The 19,111-nt window shown below is 41.1% G+C and overlaps 1 protein-coding gene across 2 annotated transcripts in view; it reads right to left on the bottom strand.

Moving 5' to 3' along the window:
* Positions 1-1,629: 1,629 nt before the first annotated feature.
* The window catches only part of MPC2 (mitochondrial pyruvate carrier 2), a 31,923-nt gene continuing 14,441 nt past the window's right edge, over positions 1,630-19,111 (bottom strand). For both annotated transcript variants that reach the window (XM_043567666.1, XM_043567667.1), the window contains exons 3-6: positions 17,988-18,028; positions 6,894-6,978; positions 6,284-6,395; positions 1,630-1,955 (exon numbers count right to left, since the gene is read on the bottom strand). In XM_043567666.1, coding sequence (XP_043423601.1) covers positions 1,919-1,955; positions 6,284-6,395; positions 6,894-6,978; positions 17,988-18,028 — 275 coding nt within the window. In that variant the 3' untranslated portion in view covers positions 1,630-1,918. The remainder of the gene's footprint in view (positions 1,956-6,283; positions 6,396-6,893; positions 6,979-17,987; positions 18,029-19,111) is intronic.

The following is a 19,111-nucleotide window of genomic DNA, read 5'->3' on the forward strand; positions in this document are numbered from 1 at the left end:
ATAATGGGATGGATGAGGGGTGGGGCATAAATAAAAGGATGAGCTGATGGTCTGTCCATGGAACTTCTGAGAACCAACAGGAAGATAATTGTGATTGTATCTAAATGCTACAATTAATTTGATGAAGTGGGGCTTAGAAGAACCCATTTAGGAAAGAGCAGGTTTTAATGAAAAGAAAGAAACATCACTTCAACATATATATTTTAATAAACTTTTTTGTGTCTATGCCATATTTTGGAATAGATGTTTTTCTTAAAGGTTTAACCCTAGGAAACACATACACACATGCTCACACATGCCAAACTAATTCAAACAGCATGGTTTACACAAAGAAAGCAATAATGGGGCACCCGGGTGGCTCAGTCAGTTAAGCGTCCAACTTTGGCTCAGGTCATGATCTCACGGTTTGGGAGTTCGAGCCCTGAGCTGGGCTCTGTGCTGATAGCTTGCTTCGGGTTCTGTGTCTCCCCCTCTCTCTCTGACCCTCCCCTGCTCATGTGCTCTCTCAAAAATAAACATTAAAAAAAGAAATTGGACTCTTCAGGACCTCTTTACTTCTGTGTCAAATTCTCTAATCCTTCCTCCTCGAAGGTGGATTACAGGGAAGGGATAAGTGATTAAAAAGTGCAAGGTTTTCACCGATAATTGCCTCGATCAGTTAAATATATTATTTAAAAAGTTCTTGGGGCACTGGGGTGGCCCAGTCGGTGAAGCGTCCAACTTTGGCTCAGGTCATGATCTGGTGGTTCACGGGCGAATCCATGGTGTGGAGCCTGCTCGGGATTCTGTCTCTCCTCTCTGCCCCGCCCCCACTTGTGCGTGCGCACACGCTCTCTAAGATAAACATTAAAAAAAATGAACAAAAAGTTCTTTTTGTCATTGCTTCTTCAAACTTAGAAATAACTTGCTTTGCTGATTCCTTTGACTACAGTTCTGCCCAGGACGGGCTCTAGTAGGATTTTCAGAAGGAAGCTCAGTACTCCAAACTGGAGCTCCAATCAAACAGGATATTGATTATATTTCTAGCACGGAGTAGTCTATGTCCAGTCTCTCTCTTCAAAATGGGGACAAAGGTCACACATGTTTACACAAAGCTGACTTGGGGCGCCTGGGCGGCCCAGTGGGTTAAGCGTCTTGATCTTGGCTCAGGTCATGATCTCGTGGTTCAGGAGCTGGAGCACTGATGGCGTGGTGCCTGCTTGGGATTCTTGCTCTTCTGCTCTCTGCCCCTCCCCCGCTGGTCTGTGCGCACTCTCTCTCTCTCTGAATAAATAAGTAAACTTAAAAAACATTTAAAAAAAGAAAGCCAACTTATGTTCCAGGCATTCTAGTAGGCACTTTGATTTGCCCGAAGTCATAGATTATAAGCCATAGAGCTGGGATTCCAATTTGGGGCTGGAGAGCCTTTTCGGCCACATTCTATCAATTATTGACTGTAATTCAATAACTGAGAAATCTTTTGTTACTCTGTAGCCATACAAGAATTGCTAGCATTCCACTACCCATTTCTCACTCTCTTTAGCTCTATTTCCTTTTACTTCTAGCTAGTTCACCACCCTTCCCTGTAAAAGAGAGAACTGAACCTTTCAACTCTCTCTGGTTGAGTAGTACAGAAGAAAGCCAAGGGTATGTAGGAGCAAGTATGATTTATTTGCGGCAGAGAGTAGAAAAAAAATGTTACCAATAGCCATAGATACATTCCTTAAGTCATATACAAAGGAACGCTGTTATTAAAAGTTTGTTTTATTTTTCTGTGACATTGAGTATCAGCCCCCAGTTTACAGTCTTTTTTTTTTTTTTTTTATGGCTTCCAAACATTAGCACGGTTAATATCACCTCATCAATAACCAAATAATAAATCAAATTAGTCCCAGTGGTTTTACGTCCACATCTAGATTGTTCGGGTGGTCAGGAACTCTTAGTTGTTTGCTTTAGCTTTTAGTTCTTGGTTGTATCTATAAAGGAAACAGAAAAAGAATAATGATGCATCACCATAGATAACTATGTAATAAGAAGGGAATGGGAAGCATATTCCCTGTCTCCTTCCTCACTAGTTAAGAGGCTGTATCGTTTTAGCTACAATCTTCTCAGGGGCTTGTGGCTGAAACAGGCAGAAGGGAAAGTGACCTAAGGATTTTATTTGCATCTGGCTTCCAACTGCCAAAAAGTTTCAACAACATAACTGACAAATAGCTTCCTGTACAAAAGTCTTACTTTGGTATTTTCATTCTTGAATTATAACAGTGTAACAAACACGTGAACATACAAATAAAATTTGGCAAAATGTGGTCATCTGGAACTTTATAATCATGGAACATCTTTCCTAAGAATAAAATAAATTGGGAATGAGATCCTAGGCACTAAAAATAAAATACACTTTTTAAAAAATGAAATAGACTTTTGTGATGCTGACAGGCTACTGAGTTTTTAGCAGTTTGTAGACACTGGGTTAACAGAATAGTAAAGCTAAGGCCTATTTCTTCAATTCTCATTAATCCGAAGAAGAATTAACCACCAAGTCAGAGTGTTTCCCTTCTACAGCACCCAGAGCTTCATTTACTATTCTGTCCCAGATTATAAGGGTGGAGAATAGAGCACAAGAAGTAACTTTTTCCACGAAGTCTACCAGAATCCCAGATTTCTCTAAAGGTTCTGATTTCAAATATCCCATGGTGCCTGTCTAAATGCTCCAGAGTCCAACACTTATATTTTGAGCTAAATCTCCCAATCTACTGTTGTGACTGCAAACAGTGCCGAAAATCCTTTTGTCAAACCGTATCTGTGTTTCCACTTTAGAGATAATAATTCCAAATGTTGCATTCAGCGTGTCTGCAGCCCTCCCATTATGGCTTAATGTAAGGTTAAAATGCAACGGCGGATGAGAAAAATACTCGTGAAGAAAGTCACCGCACAGACTGAAGTTTGTATCGATACAAGTAAGCTCTAAAAATGCTTGTCGGCTGTGCGGTAGAATGAGTGAGTGATTCATCATCCATCCATTCTGTGCTAGAGGATAATGAAAGGGTTCACGTGTCAAGCTAGGATAGCAAAGATGAGAAAAATGAAGGACAGAACGCCTTCTGAAAGGAAGGCAAATTATAACTGAATATTGTCCGTTTCTTTAGTATGGAGATCATTTACTTTTTTTTTAGCCAAAGAGCACTGTTTTGCAATTTAGGAAGGTTCTGTGGTTCAAGCGAAGCCGGAGCCTTCATCTACGATGAGCTCGAGGCAGAGTGTGAACCGGTCAGTGACAATATTAACTACCGAGTACAGACAAGCTTCGCAGACATAGTGGGCTCAGCTCCAGACCACCACGATGATGAATATTTTGTGAATGAATCTTCAAATGAATATTTTAGCTTCCCAGTTCATATAAAGGTGACATTTACGCTATGCTGTATTCTATTAAGTGTGCAATCGCAGTAGGTCTAAGAAAAAAAGTACATACCTTGATTTAAAAACATCGCTTAAAAAAACGCTAACCATCATCTATGTTTTCAGCAAGTCGTAATCTCTTTGCTGGTGGAAGATCTTGCATCAACGCTGATGACTGCTGACTGACCCGGGTGGTGGCTGCGGAAGGTTGGGGTGGCTGTGTTTTCTTAAAACAGGACCACAACGAAGTTGCCACGTCAACTGACTCTTTCACAAATGATTTCCCTGGGGCATATGATGCCATTCGATAGCACCCACAGTGGAACTTCTTTCAAAACTGGAGTCTATCCTCTTAAACCCTGCCACCGCTTTATCAGCTAAGTTTATGTAATATTCTAAATACTGTACTTTGCTGTCATTTCAACAATCTCCACAGCACCTTCACCAGCAGATTCCATCTCAAGAAACGCTTTCTTTGCTCATCCGTAAGAAGCAACTCCTCATCCATTCAACCCTGTGATTGCAACAATTCAGTCCCATCTTCAGGCTTCGCTTCTCATTCTAGTTCTCTTGCTGTTTCCACCACATCTACAGTCACTTCCTCCACTGAAGTCTGCAACCCCTCCAAGTTATCCACGAGGATTGAAATGGACTTCTTCCAACCTCTTATTCATGTTGATATTTTGACCTTTCCATGAATCATGACTATTCTTAACGGTACCAGGATGGTGAATCCTTTCCAGGTTTTCAATTTACTTTGCCCAGATCCATCGGAGGAATCACTCTCTATGGCAGCTATGGCCTTACAAAAGATAGTTCTTAAATAAGAAGACTTGAAAATCAAAATGACTCCTTGATCCAGGGGCTGCAGAATGGATGTTGTGTTAGCAGGCATAAACACGTGAATCTTGTACATCTCAATCGGAGCTCTAGGGTAACCGGATACATTGTACATGAACAGGAATATGTTGAAAAGAATCTTTTAGGGGCGCCTGGGTGGCGCAGTCGGTTAAGCGTCCGACTTCAGCCAGGTCACGATCTCGCGGTCCGGGAGTTCGAGCCCCGCATCAGGCTCTGGGCTGACGGCTCAGAGCCTGGAGCCTGCTTCCGATTCTGTGTCTCCCTCTCTCTCTGCCCCTCCCCCGTTCATGCTCTGTCTCTCTCTGTCCCAAAAATAAAATAAAACGTTGAAAAAAAAATTAAAAAAAAAAAAAAAAAAGAAAAGAATCTTTTATTCTGAGCGGCAGGTCTCCACAGTGGGCTTAATATTCAGTAAACCACGTTGTAAATCGAGGTGCTGTCACCCAGGCTTTGTTCCATTTCTAGGGCACAGGCAGAAGAGACTGAGCATTATTCTTAAGGTCCTCAGGATTTTCGGAATGGTGCATGAGCACTGGCTTCAACTTAAAGTCACCGGCTGCATTAGCCCCTAACAAGAGAGTCAGCCTATCCTCCGAAGCTTTGAAGCCAGGTATCGGACTTCTCTGTAACTGTGAAAGTCCCGGAAGGCATCTTCTTCCAGTAGGAGGCTGTGTCACCCACATTAAAGATGGGTTGTTTATGGTCGTCGCCACCTTCGTCATCTTGCTCCATCTGCTGGGTAACTGGCTGCAGCTTGTCCGCCAGCACCTGCTGCCCCACCTTGCGCTGTATGTGGCAGAGACGGCTTCTTTCCTTGACCCACAGGAACCGACCTCTGCTGGCTTCAGACTTTTATTCTGCAGCTTCCTCACCTCTCTGAGCCTTTCAGAGAATTGAAGAGAGCGAGGGCCTTGCTCTGGATTGGGCTTTGGCTACAGGGAACGTCGTGGCCGTTTGATCTTCTGTCCAGACCACTAAAACGTTCTCCGCATCAGCGATGAGGCTGTTAAGCTTTCTTATCGATCGTGCGTTCACTGAAGCAGCGCTTTTGATTTCCTTCCGGAACTTTCCCTCCGCATTCACAGCGTAGCTAAATATTCGGCACAAGAGGCCTACCTTTTGGCCTATCTCGTCGGCTTTCAGCCTGCCTTCCTCACTAAGCTTACTTATTTCTAGCTTTTGACTTAAAGTGAGAGACGTGCATCTGTTACCTTTCACTTGAACACTTAGAGGCAAACTGTAGGCTTATTAATTGGCCTATTTTTACTATTGTTGGGTCTCAGGGAATAGGGAGATCTGAGCAGAGGGAGGGAGATGGGGGAATGGCCCAGTCGGCGCAGTTAGAACACACAACGTTCATCAGTGAAGCTCGCGGCCTCATTTGGACGTGACTCGTGGACCCCCAAACGACGACAGCAGTAAAATCAAAGATCACTGACCACAGAGCACCACAAGATTGTGAGAATGACCAAAATGTGGCACACAGACACGAAGGGAGAAATGCTGTTGGGAAAATGGTGTCGACAGACTTGCTCGACGCAGGGTTGCCACAAACCTTCCATATGTAAAAAGCGCAACATCTCTGAAGCACAATGAAGTGGAGTGAGACGAAAATGTGGGACGCCTACAAACAGTTTTAAAACTATTCATAGGATACTTTCTGACAAGACCCGAAGCCTCAGGCCAAACATCATTTCCAACCACTACATAACCACCCCCATTTTATTATCTATAATTGAAAGCGAGCATTTAAAACGTTCATGGAGAAAATTACTTAGTATTTCGTAAATCACGTCTGTTGTCTTAAGACAGATTCTATGAATGGGCTGTATTTCTAGATAATACACAGTCAGATTTGAAACCTATGTAGCAAACATACTGCTTAACACTTTGAGCTTAAGCCCCCAGATTTTTCTAGAAATTTCTGCTTCAGGCCTCTTCCATCTTAACATCATACATGAATCTTAAAAAAAAAAAAAAAACGCACTGCCATCTGGGTGGCTTCTGAGGCAGATTTCTCTTTTTACACCTGTGGTGGGCTTACCTCCAAATACGAAAGAGCTGAGAGGCCCCCGCTGCGCCCACGAAGAAATTAACAGCAAACAGACTCCAGTTTTTTGGAATAATTACAAGTGAGTATCTTGACCAAATAAACCCTGTTGAAACAAAAGATTTTTTTTTTTTCTTAAAGCACAGGTACTGCTGCAATATCTTTTGAACATTCTGTATTAGAGCAACATAATTATAAGATCATGACAACATAAAGCAGGATAAAAGAAAAGCTATGCTTTGAGTCTTTAATAAAGTTGCTATAATTCAGTGTTACACAAAATATGCAGTTCTTACATCAACAGGGAATCTTTACAGGGCAAATGAATATTAACTAACTTTTTTTCCTACTTACAAAAATATGTTCGTGGTAAAACAAACAAACCAACAAACAAACCAACAAACAAACCAAAAACCCACGCAGATACTTATTCACAGTAACCCTCTTATCGAATAATTAATTGCCCAACGAGAACACTGTTAATTCCTTTGTGTGTGAGTGCATGTGCGTTTCAAACATTAAACCGTTAAATAAATTGATGTAAGACAAAAACAAAAATACTGAATGCCCTAAATGGAACAGGGAATATACTCATTTAATTTACCTGTAGCCATGAGAACAGCAGACTGAGCTGTGCTGAGTTTCTCTGCAGGTCTGGCCATGTCAGCCAGCCCAGCACACACGAGGCCCTGGAGAGACACATTAACACACAGCAAGAAAAACAGCCTCATGAGTGTGCAGTAATACTTCTTCATTTTATTTATTATTTATTTATTTATTTTTTTAAATGTTTATTTATTTTTGAGACAGAGAGAGACAGAGCACGAACGGGGGAGGGGCAGAGAGAGAGGGAGACACAGAATCAGGAGCAGGCTCCAGGCTCTGAGCCGTCAGCCCAGAGCCCGACGCGGGGCTCGAACCCACGGACCGCGAGATCGTGACCTGAACTGAAGTCTGACGCTCAACCGACGGAGCCACCCAGGCGCCCCAATGATTCTTCATTTTAAATAACACATAAAGTTTCAGAGATTTCCACGATAGTAGCTATGATTTTAGTATCCGCGCATTAAGAAAACATATACGTCACCAAAAACTACAATGAGTTCAGGGCTGCTTTTTGCATTTGTGTCTTGTTAACCACATCAAGTGGCCTCATATATTTGAAAATTAGTAGTGTGTGCGTATTCTTTTTTAATTTCATTAAAAAAGCAACTATGTTTGAAAGTTATTGAGAGAGAGAGAGGGAGGAGAGAGACAGAGCATGAGCAGTGGAGGGGAAAAAGAGAGGGAGACACAGAATCTGAAGCAGGTTCCCTGTCTCTGAGCTGTCAGCATTGGACCCGACGCAGGGCGTGAACTCGTGAACTGTGAGATCATGACCTGAGCAGAAGTCAGTCTCTTAACCAACTGAGACACTCAGGTGCCCCTGTGTGTGTGTATTCTAACAAATAATACTTTTTTCCACATATGAAATTATGTATATATATATATATATATATATATATATATATGTATTTTTTTTGGGGGGGGCTCTCAAAAAATTTGCATGAGTGGGGGAGGGGCAAAGGGAGAGGGCAAGAGAGATTAGAATCCCAAGAGGGTTCTGCACTCAGCATACAGAGCCTGATACAGGGCTTGATCTCATGACTGTGAGCTTGTAGCTTCAACTGAAATCAAGAATTGGATGGATGCTTAACTGGCTGACCTGACCACCCAGATATCCCATAGTTATATATTCCTTTTTTTAAGAAAATGTTTATTCATTTTTGAGAGAGAGAGGAAAAATGAGCATGGGGGAGGGGCAGAGAGAGAAGGGGACAGAGGATCCGAAGCAGGCTCTGTGCTGATCGCGGCCAGCCCGATGGGGGCTTGAACTCCTGAACCGCGAAATCATGACCTGAGCTGAAGTCAGATGTTCAACCACTGAGCCACCCGGGCGCCCCCAAAATGATATATTCTTCATACATGTTGGAAACCACTGGTGTGGTGGATGCCTAAAAGCTGTTTAGGCATTTATGTAATTTGTATAGCGTCCTCCTTTCATGTTTTGGTCAGTGTTAATTCTTTTCTAAAAGTGGAAGTATCTGAAAAGCTCTGTTATAATTTTAGTTTCTTGGTTGGATAATTTTTCTTTAATGTCAAAGGATACATGGTTATTTCTTCCCTGCTGTGTCTTTAACACTGTTATGTAATCATCCTACTAAAACCCTACCATCAGCATCACTCAGAAAGTTCAGTAATGAGTCTTTGGTTATGCTGGTTATGCTTGGTTATGCTGCTCTATTGCAGAGATAAGAATATGTAATAAAATGATCTTTATTGATGAAAAATTCAAACCTACACAAAATAAAAGACGAGTACAAAGAACCCCTACATACACATCACCCAGAGTTAAAATTCTGCCACATTTGCTTCACCTCCCCTCTTCCCTTTTATCCGTTAAGTATTTTATTTATTTATTTATTTATTTATTTATTTATTTTAAATGTTTATTTTTGAAGGAGAGAGAGCATGAGCAGGGGCAGGGCAGAGAGAGAGGGAGACACAGAATCCGAAGCAGGATCCAGGCTCTGAGCTGTCAGCACAGAGCCTGACGAAGGGCTCGAACCCACAAACCATGAGATCATGACCTGAGCTGAAGTTGGACTTAACCGGCTGAGCCACCCCAGGCACTCCTATCCTTTAAGTACTTTAAATCAAATCCTAGCTGTCACTAAAGAATATGTCTTTAAGAAATTATTTTTAGGTTTTATGGAGTTTCTGAAAGATGCTCTCACATGGAAAATATCAATCAGCAAAGGACTTTGCTCCTAAACAGAACACAGACATACTTGTGAATTTATACACAAATTCAAGTCAAGTACAAAGGGTTTTGAATTAATAAAGTCAGTAGGTCAAGAAGGCAACGATTCTGATTTAAAAGGGGGCAAGTGGGTAAGCAGGGGTACAACCAGATAAATCATGGCTAATGCGATTTTGCCTCTTGTTAACTTTCACCCACAGTCCTGTGATTTTTCTCCCCAATGCTTCCTAATCATCTTTCCTCCATTCTTCTTCTAGGTCCCATGTGCATTTTTTCCATTTCCTATTTGTTCTACTTCTATGGGGTGGAATATTGCCTTTGAAATGGGGAACAAAGGGGTTGATTTCTGCTATTGACCTACTGGGTCCACGTATTACACTGAGGCTTGCTGCACAGATCTATGAACACTATAGGCTACATTCTAGCATCTTCTTTTAGAAGAAGTCAGTGGTCATGATTTATGTGTGCTCACAGTATACCCTTTATTTTTCTGGGACACCTTAGGAATTATTCTCTCCCACAAAGGTCTTGAGCTCTCTTTCTCCTTCCACATCATTCTAAGCTTATGTAAATTAGCTTAGAAAATCTCACTGTGGGGAGCCTAGGCGGCTCAGTTAGTTGAGCTTTAGGACTCTGGATTTCGGCTCAGGTCATGATCTCTCATGGATCTGATCTCATGGTTGTTGGGATTGAGCCCCGCATTGGGCTCCGCCCTGAGGGCGCGGAGCCAGCTTGGGATTCGGTCCCTCCCCTTTTCCCTGCCCCTCCCCTGCACTTGTTCTCTCTCTCAATAAATAAACATTTAAAAAAAGAAGAAAAAAAAAAAGAAAATCTCACTGTGAATCTATTCTCCATCACTTGCTAGCTGTGTGACTTTGGTCAGATTACATAACACTTGGTCTTAAATTCCTCATGTATAAAATGAGAAAACCAGTAGCTACCCTTGCAAAAATGATAATATGATTAAACGAGATAACATGCACAGGTGCCTGGTAAATACTATTATTAACAACAAGAACAGACAGCTTTTGTCTGTAGAGTAACAGAGAAAAAGGAATGTTAGTTTTCTGTCCTTTCCTGCATTACTAGCCTTAGGCTAGGAGGCAGCAGGTCTGTACTCGTTTTCATCTTTATTATGAAGCTTATTCAAATAATAGAACTACATAGATTTTATTCAGAGAGTGTTTAGAATAAACAACAAGATTGTGTAAAATATTCTCCAACATACGGAGAAAATACCAGGTTAGATCTACAGCGGCTATTTAAAAAAAATTTTTTTTTCAACGTTTATTTATTTTTGGGACAGAGAGAGACAGAGCATGAACGGGGGAGGGGCAGAGAGAGAGGGAGACACAGAATGGGAAACAGGCTCCAGGCTCTGAGCCATCAGCCCAGAGCCTGACGCGGGGCTCGAGCTCACGGACCGCGAGATCGTGACCTGGCTGAAGTCGGACGCTTAACCGACTGCGCCACCCAGGCGCCCCTACAGCGGCTATTTTAAAGGTGGTCATGTAAGTGTGTAAGTGCATAGGCTTTGGAGTCAAACAGACCTGGGGTTTCAAGTCTTGATTGTGCCCCTTACCACGATGGTATATTCAGTCATCTAGCTCTTTGAACCTTAGTACCCTTACCTGGAAGATGGTAATAATATTTAGTAATATTTGCTTCTCAGATTTTTTTCTGGTGAAGATCAAATTACGAGACCACGTATCAGATAATCGAATACAGTCTGGCATTTAGTGGACTCAAGTCAGCTCCCTGTTTCCATTAGTTAAAAAATGCTCTTCAAATTATCTAAAGCCCAGGACTACGGTTCTTTTTGGCATCTGATTATCTCCACTGGGTGGGGGAGATATTCCTCAGATGGTATAAAAACCTTTTTTCTTTCTTTCCTTCAATATTTTCTCCTCTATTAAAAAAAAAAAAGTCTTAGGACACTTTTAGAGGAGAGTTAAAAAAATGAGATACCACTATAGAATATTCCAATTCCCAAATGCTTAGAGACAGCAAAGCCCTCAGGATTTTTAAGCCATTAATTAATCTACATAAATAGTCCCAGATGGAAAAGCAAACAAATAGGTATTAAAAATCTGCACGGATAATCTTAAAATAGCTTAATTTATTCTTAAGGAGAAGAGGAAATAAAAAAAATTAGCTACACAAAATGGTCTATTATTTGAGAGTTAAGTATAACCCTGTTTGTACAAAAAGACTATGAACAAAGATAAAAGCTCTCTTAAGTGACCTTCACAGAATAGTTTCCCAGGCTAGCCAATGATCTCCATTCCTTCTGTAAACAAGCTAACAGAGGCCCAAAGGCATGCTGGATACTCATGGTTTTTCATTCTGTATTGCATTCATGAATTTTTGCTCCCACCAGTTGAACTGAATTTTTGTCAACTTTGTCCTTAAACCTAATGTAACCTACATAATTTAATGAACTATCAGGGAATCACATGAAATACAAAAGAGGTTGTCATTTTTATGAAAACTAAGCGACTGCTCTGGAAAGACTAAATAAAGGCAAGTTGCTGAAGCCTGCGGTCAAATGCGCTGAGAACAAAACAGATATAAAAAGACTGGGTGGGAAAGCCATAAAGATCCAGCAGATTTCTGTTCTTATGCTATTATGAAAAGTGTCTGTGAACTTGCTTTGCTTTAAACAAAACTAAAGTAGAAACTTCTTAAAAACTTTTTTTGTTTGTTTGTTTAAATTATCTCTACCCCCAACCTGGGGCTCAAACTCACTACCCTGAGATCGAGAGTCGCATGCTCTTCCAACTGAACCAGCCATGTGCCCCTAAAATGGAAATTATACAGGATGCATTACCGCATAATTCATCCAAAACAGAACATGTGGAAATGAGTGGATCCATACACAAAGAAAAGCTTTAGCCCTATAGATGACCGGCAAATGAGTGTCTCTTACGTTAAAAGAAAATATTTAAGATATATAACTATTGTTTTTTTTTTTAAATGTTTATTCATTTTAGAGAGACAGAGTGTAAGCAGGGGAGGGGCAGAGAGAGGGGGAGACACAGAATCCGAAGCAGGCTCCAGGCTCCGAGCTGTCAGCACAGAGCCTGACGTGGGGCTCGAACTCACGAGCTGTGAGATCATGATGAGCCGAAGTCTTATGCTTAACCGACTGAGCCACCCAGGCACCCGAGCATTGTTTTTTAGGATTATCCATTTTGACCTCAATGATTATTTGCTCTCAACAAAAGTAGTTAAGAAGGATTCCACTACAGTTAAATGTCTGAAAGTATAGTCTGAAATTCTTAATACAGAACATATGTCCCCTGGAGTAGTAACGGTTATGTGTCATGGACAGGCTACCATAGATGAATTATTATCATCTGCTGCTATGCCATCATCAGAAGACTATGTATGATTTCAACATGAACTTAAAATAGATATTTTTAAAAGAGACAGAGAGCCCACAAGGCACATGGTGTATATCATATTGTCAATGTTTCAAAACTTTGTTCAAACCCTTTGTCGATGTTTCAGAAGAAACACCAAAGCTATTGATAAAATCCTATAAACTTCTATGTTGTGACAAACTTGAAGTCAAAAGTACACCCAAATTTATAATAAATAGGGTCAATCATTCTTACTCTTTCAATAACGGTGCTAGAAAGAATTGTTAAGCAATCAATTACACTTTATAGACATACAGTTACTATATAATTTTCAGTGCTGACACAGAAGAGATAGAAAATAGTAATACACTCTCCATTAGTGTTTTTTTTAGTATCATACTAGTTTTGAATGGTGTTTTTGCTTTGATCTGCATTTTGATTAACAGACAACCCGTTTTAACGTTAAAAAAAATAAAAAAGAGGACGTTCACATATCACACATCACACTAACTGGGTTTCCTACAAAGGGACCATTAGTGTCAGTCACCAAAAATTTCAAGTGTTGTTGTTGTTGTTTTGTAACTTGTTCTACTGACATTTTAGCCTGTCTCACCCTCAACTGTTCTATTTCTGCTCTGCAGGTATCAGCATTTACATTAACCATTTGCACAGCTCATAAAAATTGCATTATGGGAAACCGAAGCAGGGCCTGCCCTGGCTCTGCTGTTCTTCATTGCGTATTTTGTCCATTATCTCACAGCAACTACACTGCTACAGTCTCCATTACCATTTAAACAGCATCTGGAATTCCATGCTAGCCACGGGAATTAACATATATTCAATACATTCAATATATATTCGATATATTCATATATTCATATATTTATTCAAACCGGACACAAAATTATGTGTGAGGCTGAATGAACAATAAAAGCAAATCTTATCCTTAATGGTTATTGTGGAATAATTTCAATCATGTCCTTAGGATTCTGAATCCCATTTTATTAAGGAAAGTAATTCATGTGAATGCATGTTTACAAATATTAGTAAGACAGCTTACAAGACAGCCTTTGCTATAAAAGTCTACATTAAAATTCAGTCTGGGGGCGCCTGGGTGGCTCAGTGGGTTAAGCATCTGACTTCAGCTCAGGTCACAAATCTCACCGTTTGTGGGTTCGAGCCCCCCATCTGGCTCTGTGCTGACAGCTCGGAGCCTGGAGCCTGCTTCGGATTCTGTGTCTCCCTCTCTCTCTGCCCCTCCCCTGCTCACTCTGTCTCACTCTCTCTCAAAAATAAATAAACATTTAAAAAAAATTCAGTCTGGACCCTCGAATTCTTGTCCTGAGCCTCTTGTGAGGAGTCTGTCCTATATTTAAAAAAAAAGTTTATTTATTTATCTATTTTTGAGAGATAGAGAGAGAGGCAGAAAGAGAGGGAGACAGAGAATCCCACGCAGGCTCTGCATTTTCAGTACACAGCCCGACGTGTGGTTCGAACTCATGAACCGTGAGATCAACACCTGAACCTAAATCAAGAGTCGGATGCTTAACTGACTGAGCCACCCAGGCGCCCCGAGCCTGCCCTACTCATGGCGTTCTACCAAACAGGAATGGGGACACGAATGAACAATTTTCACTTGCTTAATGAGGAAGTGGGGTATACACATAGACGGAGGTGGATTACCAAACCTCAATTAGCCCTCCGGGGAATACACGTAGGCTTGTAATGGGATTTAGTGTACAGTTACGTTGATGAATCGCATTCAGTTATAGGACAACAAAAACATAGATCAAATGTCTGTTTAACTAAGTCACATGAAAAGGAGAAAAAAAAAAGATCTTTCTGTGGGAAAAACATCAGTAAATGTACATGATTCTGGTCTTTAGTAAGTTGAAAGTGAGTGAAAACTACTTAGTAATTACGTTATCAAGTCAGGAAGAAAATCAGAATGAAGTGCTGGGGAAGCAGATGAAGTTAAGGCACCGTTATCTACAACTCAGTGACTGGCACTTATTCTGAAAAAGGCTCTAAAGACATGGGTGATAAAAAGCAGTATCATTTTCCCCTCCCTCTATGAACTTTGTAGTAGTTCTGAACATAACTACCTATTATTTGTGCTTTGCTTTTTGGCCCCGTGAATAGCAGCTGCACTTCCTGGTAACATCCTGTATCTTTCCCTGAGTGTCTGTGAACACACACAAGAGGTAAAGGCTGTAAACGGTGTGAAACAGGAAAACGAACATGCTGCGTCTGTGTAAGAAACAACGCAAGACAGATGGCTGAACTGACACAGAACTCTCGGACCATAAAGCTAGTTTTTTTTTTTAATTTTTTTTTTTCCAACGTTTATTTATTTTTGGGACAGAGAGAGACAGAGCATGAACGGGGGAGGGGCAGAGAGAGAGGGAGACACAGAATCGGAAACAGGCTCCAGGCTCTGAGCCGTCAGCCCAGAGCCCGACGTGGGGCTCGAACTCCCGGACCGCGAGATCGTGACCTGGCTGAAGTCGGACGCTTAACCGACTGCGCCACCCAGGCGCCCCAATAAAGCTAGTTTTTAACGGTTAGAGTGAGCAGAAGCATTAAAGATGACATACTAAAACTTAAAAACAATTTTTTTAATGTTTGTTTATTTTTGAGAGTGAGACAGAGTGAGTGGGGGAGGGGCACAGAGAGAGGGAGGCACAGAATCCCAAGCAGGCTCCAGGCTCTGAGCTGTCAGCACAGAGCCCGATGTGGGGCTCGGGCTTGAGCCCAGGAACTGTGAGATCATGACCTGAGGCCGAAGCTGGAAGCTTAACCGACTGGGCCACCCAGGTGCCCCTAAAACTTTTTTTTTTTTAATTGATGGGAGGGTTTTGCAAAATACCGTTAAAAAGACAACCACAGGCCCAAAATGGCATCACTTAGGCCAAGACACTAATACCTAATGTAACTGCACTTTCAACCTCCCCCAGAAAGGTTGTCTTAACTAGTCAGTTAGGAATTTTCTGGTCAGCACCAATGAGGTACTCTCCAGCATAGGCCCTCTCCCCATCCCCAAAGAATAATTCACCTACTAAGACTCTTTTGTCCCCAAGTGAAGGTGACCTCACCTGGAGATAATCTTTTTTTTCCTGTTTATGACTTCTTTGTCCTGCCTTCAAAAACTTTACTCTTTCTGTAGCCCTGGGGAGTCTCCTTCTCTATTCATTCGCTAAATGGGATGCTGTCTCATCCATGAATCATTTAATAAAACCCCTCAAGCTTACTTGGTTGAATTTTGTTTTTTAACAATACAAATAAGTAAAAAAATAACTGCTCTGTAGTTCTGTATAAAATGCAGCTCAGAAACACTAACCTACTCTAGTCATTTTATAAATAAGGGGACAAAATGACAGATTTAATTTACCTAAGGCCATAAGATTAAGGGACAGCCAATTCTAGCATTCTCAACTACTTAGATGTATAGCTGAGTTTCTGAAATTGTTCTAACAATTTTTTTTAATTTTTAAAATTTTTTAATATTTATTTTTGAGAGAAAGACCGAGAGAGACAGAGTGCGAGCTGAGGAGGGGCATAGAGAGAGGGAGACAAGAATCCAAAACAGGTTCCAGGCTGTGAGCTGTCAGCACAGAGCCCGACGCGGGGTTTGAACTCACGGCAAGATCATGAACTGAGCCCAAAGGCAGATGCTTATCCGGCTGACCCGCCCAGGCGCCCGTGTTCTAACGATTTAAAACATTACATTTAAGAAAATTAAAATAGCCTACAACTCAACAACAAAAAAAAACTTGATTAAAAAATGGACAGAGGGCTTGAATAGACATTTCTCCAAAGATATACAAATAGTCCATAAACACATGAAAAGAGTCTCAGCATAACTAATTACACTTGAAAATGCAAACCAAACCCACAACGAGCTACCACTTTCCACCCATGAAGAAGGCTATTATAAAGCAACAACAACAACAAAAGTAACAAGTGTTGGCAGGCTAGACGTGGAGGAATTGGAATCCTTGTGAACTGCTGGTGGGAATGTAAAAACAGTGCAGCCGCTGTGGAATATAGCGCGGCAGTTGCTTAAAATAATATTGATCCAACAATTCCACTTCTGGGTACATACCCCAAAGAACTGGGAGCAGGAACTGGACCGGATATTGTATGCCATTGTCCACGGCAGCATCATCCACCATAGCCAAAAGGCGGAAGCAACTCAAGTGTCCATCAACAAATGAATGGATGTGCTTGACACTAAGAGAATCGTTAAGATGGCAAATTTTATGTGTCGTTTGCCACAATTAAAAGAACAAAAAGCCTACAGACTAGTACTTTTCACATTTTAGAAGGTATCAGAATCACTTGGCAAAATTACTAGTGACTCCATCCCCAGAGTTTCAGATTTAGCAAATCTGTGACGGAGCCCCCAAATCTGCATTTCTTTCTTAAAAAAGAAATTTAATGTTTATTTATTTTTGAGAGAGAGAGAGAGAGAGAGACAGAGTGCAAGCAGGAGAGGGGCAGAGGGAGACAGAGACACAGAATGCGAAGCAGGCTCCAGGCTCCGAGCTGTCAGCAGAGTCCGCCCCACAAAGAGGGGGTGAAGGGGAATCATGACCTGAGGCGAAGTCTGATTTTAGGCACCCCTAAAATCTGCATTTCTAACAAGTTGCTGGGCAGGGCCAATACTACAGGTCTAGGGATGACACTGAGAAGCACTGCTGTAGGCCAAAACCGGCCCTTTCAACATAAAAATCAGTGATTTGCTTTACTATTTCCATGGCCGTCTCTTTTTATTTTCAGCTAAAGGAGAACTTCGGGAATGAAAACTCTGGCCTCAGGTAAAAAGCACTGGTCTTGGGAGTCAGAAGTTCTGGATTCTACCATGTACCAAATAGGTATGATACGTATGATACGTAGGATAATTTTTTCTACTTTTTGAGACTAAACTTTCCTTGCCTGTATTTTGGTGTTGGTATCGTCAGTTCATATACTAAATTAATAATAAAAATTAATTTGGGGGGTTCTGGTTAGTTCATTTTACTTAGTCATAAAATCTTAGAATGAAGTTTCGAGTTTCTAGGGCCCACAATTATATAAGCTTTTTGATAACAAATATGTTCCTAGAAGGCCTCTCATCTAAGAAGCTCAGAACTCAAGTAGGTGGTATGCTTTATGCAGTAAAAATGACACATCTAAGATTATTTGCATGAAATCATCTCCAGACAGACCATGAACATTTAATTTTTTTTTTTTGAGAGAGAGACACAGAGTGTGAGCACGGGAGGGGCAGAGAGAGAGGGAGACACAGAATCCCAAGCAGGCTCCAGGCTCTGAGCTGTCAGCACAGAGCTCGACGCGGGGCTCGAACTCACAAACTGCGAGATCATGACCTGAGCCTAAGTCGGAGGCTTAACTGACTGGACCACCCAGGTGCCCCCAGACCATGAACATTTAAAAAAGAACATTCTTCATAAAAGTGACTTCAAATTAATAAGTTCCTTTTAAAGAATATTTTTTTTCAGTACCTTCTGCAAAACTCAGGACTTACCCATTTCATAATTGGAGCCCAGAAAAAAACTGTTTTGGGACCTGGAAAAAAAAGAAAAGAAAAATTTAGAAATAACCCAACTATTTTATACATGACTTAAATTTTTTTTTTAAATATTTATTATTTATTTTTGAGAGAGAGAGAGTGCATGTGCATGAGTGGGGGAGGGGGGGCAGAGAGACAGGGGTTAAGAGGACTTGAAGCCGGCTCCACTCCGACAGCAGCGTGCCAGATGGTGGGGCTCGAACTCGTGAACTACTGTGAGATCGTGACCTGATCCAAAGTCGGCCGACTGAGCCACCCAGGTGCCCCTGGTCCTTAATCATCTTTTATCCCTCTCAAACGAATTCATTGTGCTTATAGTAAAATTCATTAATTCAACGTGATTTTAATACAAAGAGATTTATAAATCTATCACAGTGTCCTTTAAATATACAACTGTAGTTAGTGGTAGATCTATTTACCTGTAAAAATTATGACCTCCTTGAAGCTAGTGGCTAAATAGTATTCATACTTGTATCCCTACCACCTAGTGGCTGTTGAATAAAGAGCCAGCACAACTGGAAACAGTTTACATTAACCAGAGTTTAGACTTTAACTTTGATAAATACGGGTATATGTAATACACGTGCCTATATGCAAACAACTGAAAAATTCATTAAAATCAGAAGTTGTTTTTATCATTCCGACACTTGCATACTGATAAGCCTGGCTTATCCTTTGAAGAGTTTTTAAAGTAAGTTTGCTGATCTTCTAGACTATTTACATCTAGTCCTAAAATCTTTCCACGATCGAAGTCTCATTTTCTCAATCTTCAAAGGACCCGGATGCTAACTTTAGACCAACGATTCTTCAAATTCTAGAAGTACATGGCTCAGAGTCTGTCTTTCCTCGTGGGCCAAAATGATTATAATGCTAAACTGCATTTTCTCACCTTCGTGTGACAGCTAGTCATTTTCATGTTTTCCTATGTACTTTCAGCTTTTCCATATTTTTAAAAATGTATTTATTTTGAGAGAGAGAGAGAGAGCAGGTGTGAGCAGGGGAGGGGCAGAGAGAGAGAGGGAGGGAATTAGAGAAATCCAAGCAGGCTCTGTGCTGTCAGCGCAGAGCCCGACACAGGG

This window comes from Prionailurus bengalensis, chromosome E4 (genome assembly GCF_016509475.1).
Source record: "Prionailurus bengalensis isolate Pbe53 chromosome E4, Fcat_Pben_1.1_paternal_pri, whole genome shotgun sequence".
NCBI classification, from domain to species: Eukaryota; Metazoa; Chordata; class Mammalia; order Carnivora; family Felidae; genus Prionailurus; species Prionailurus bengalensis.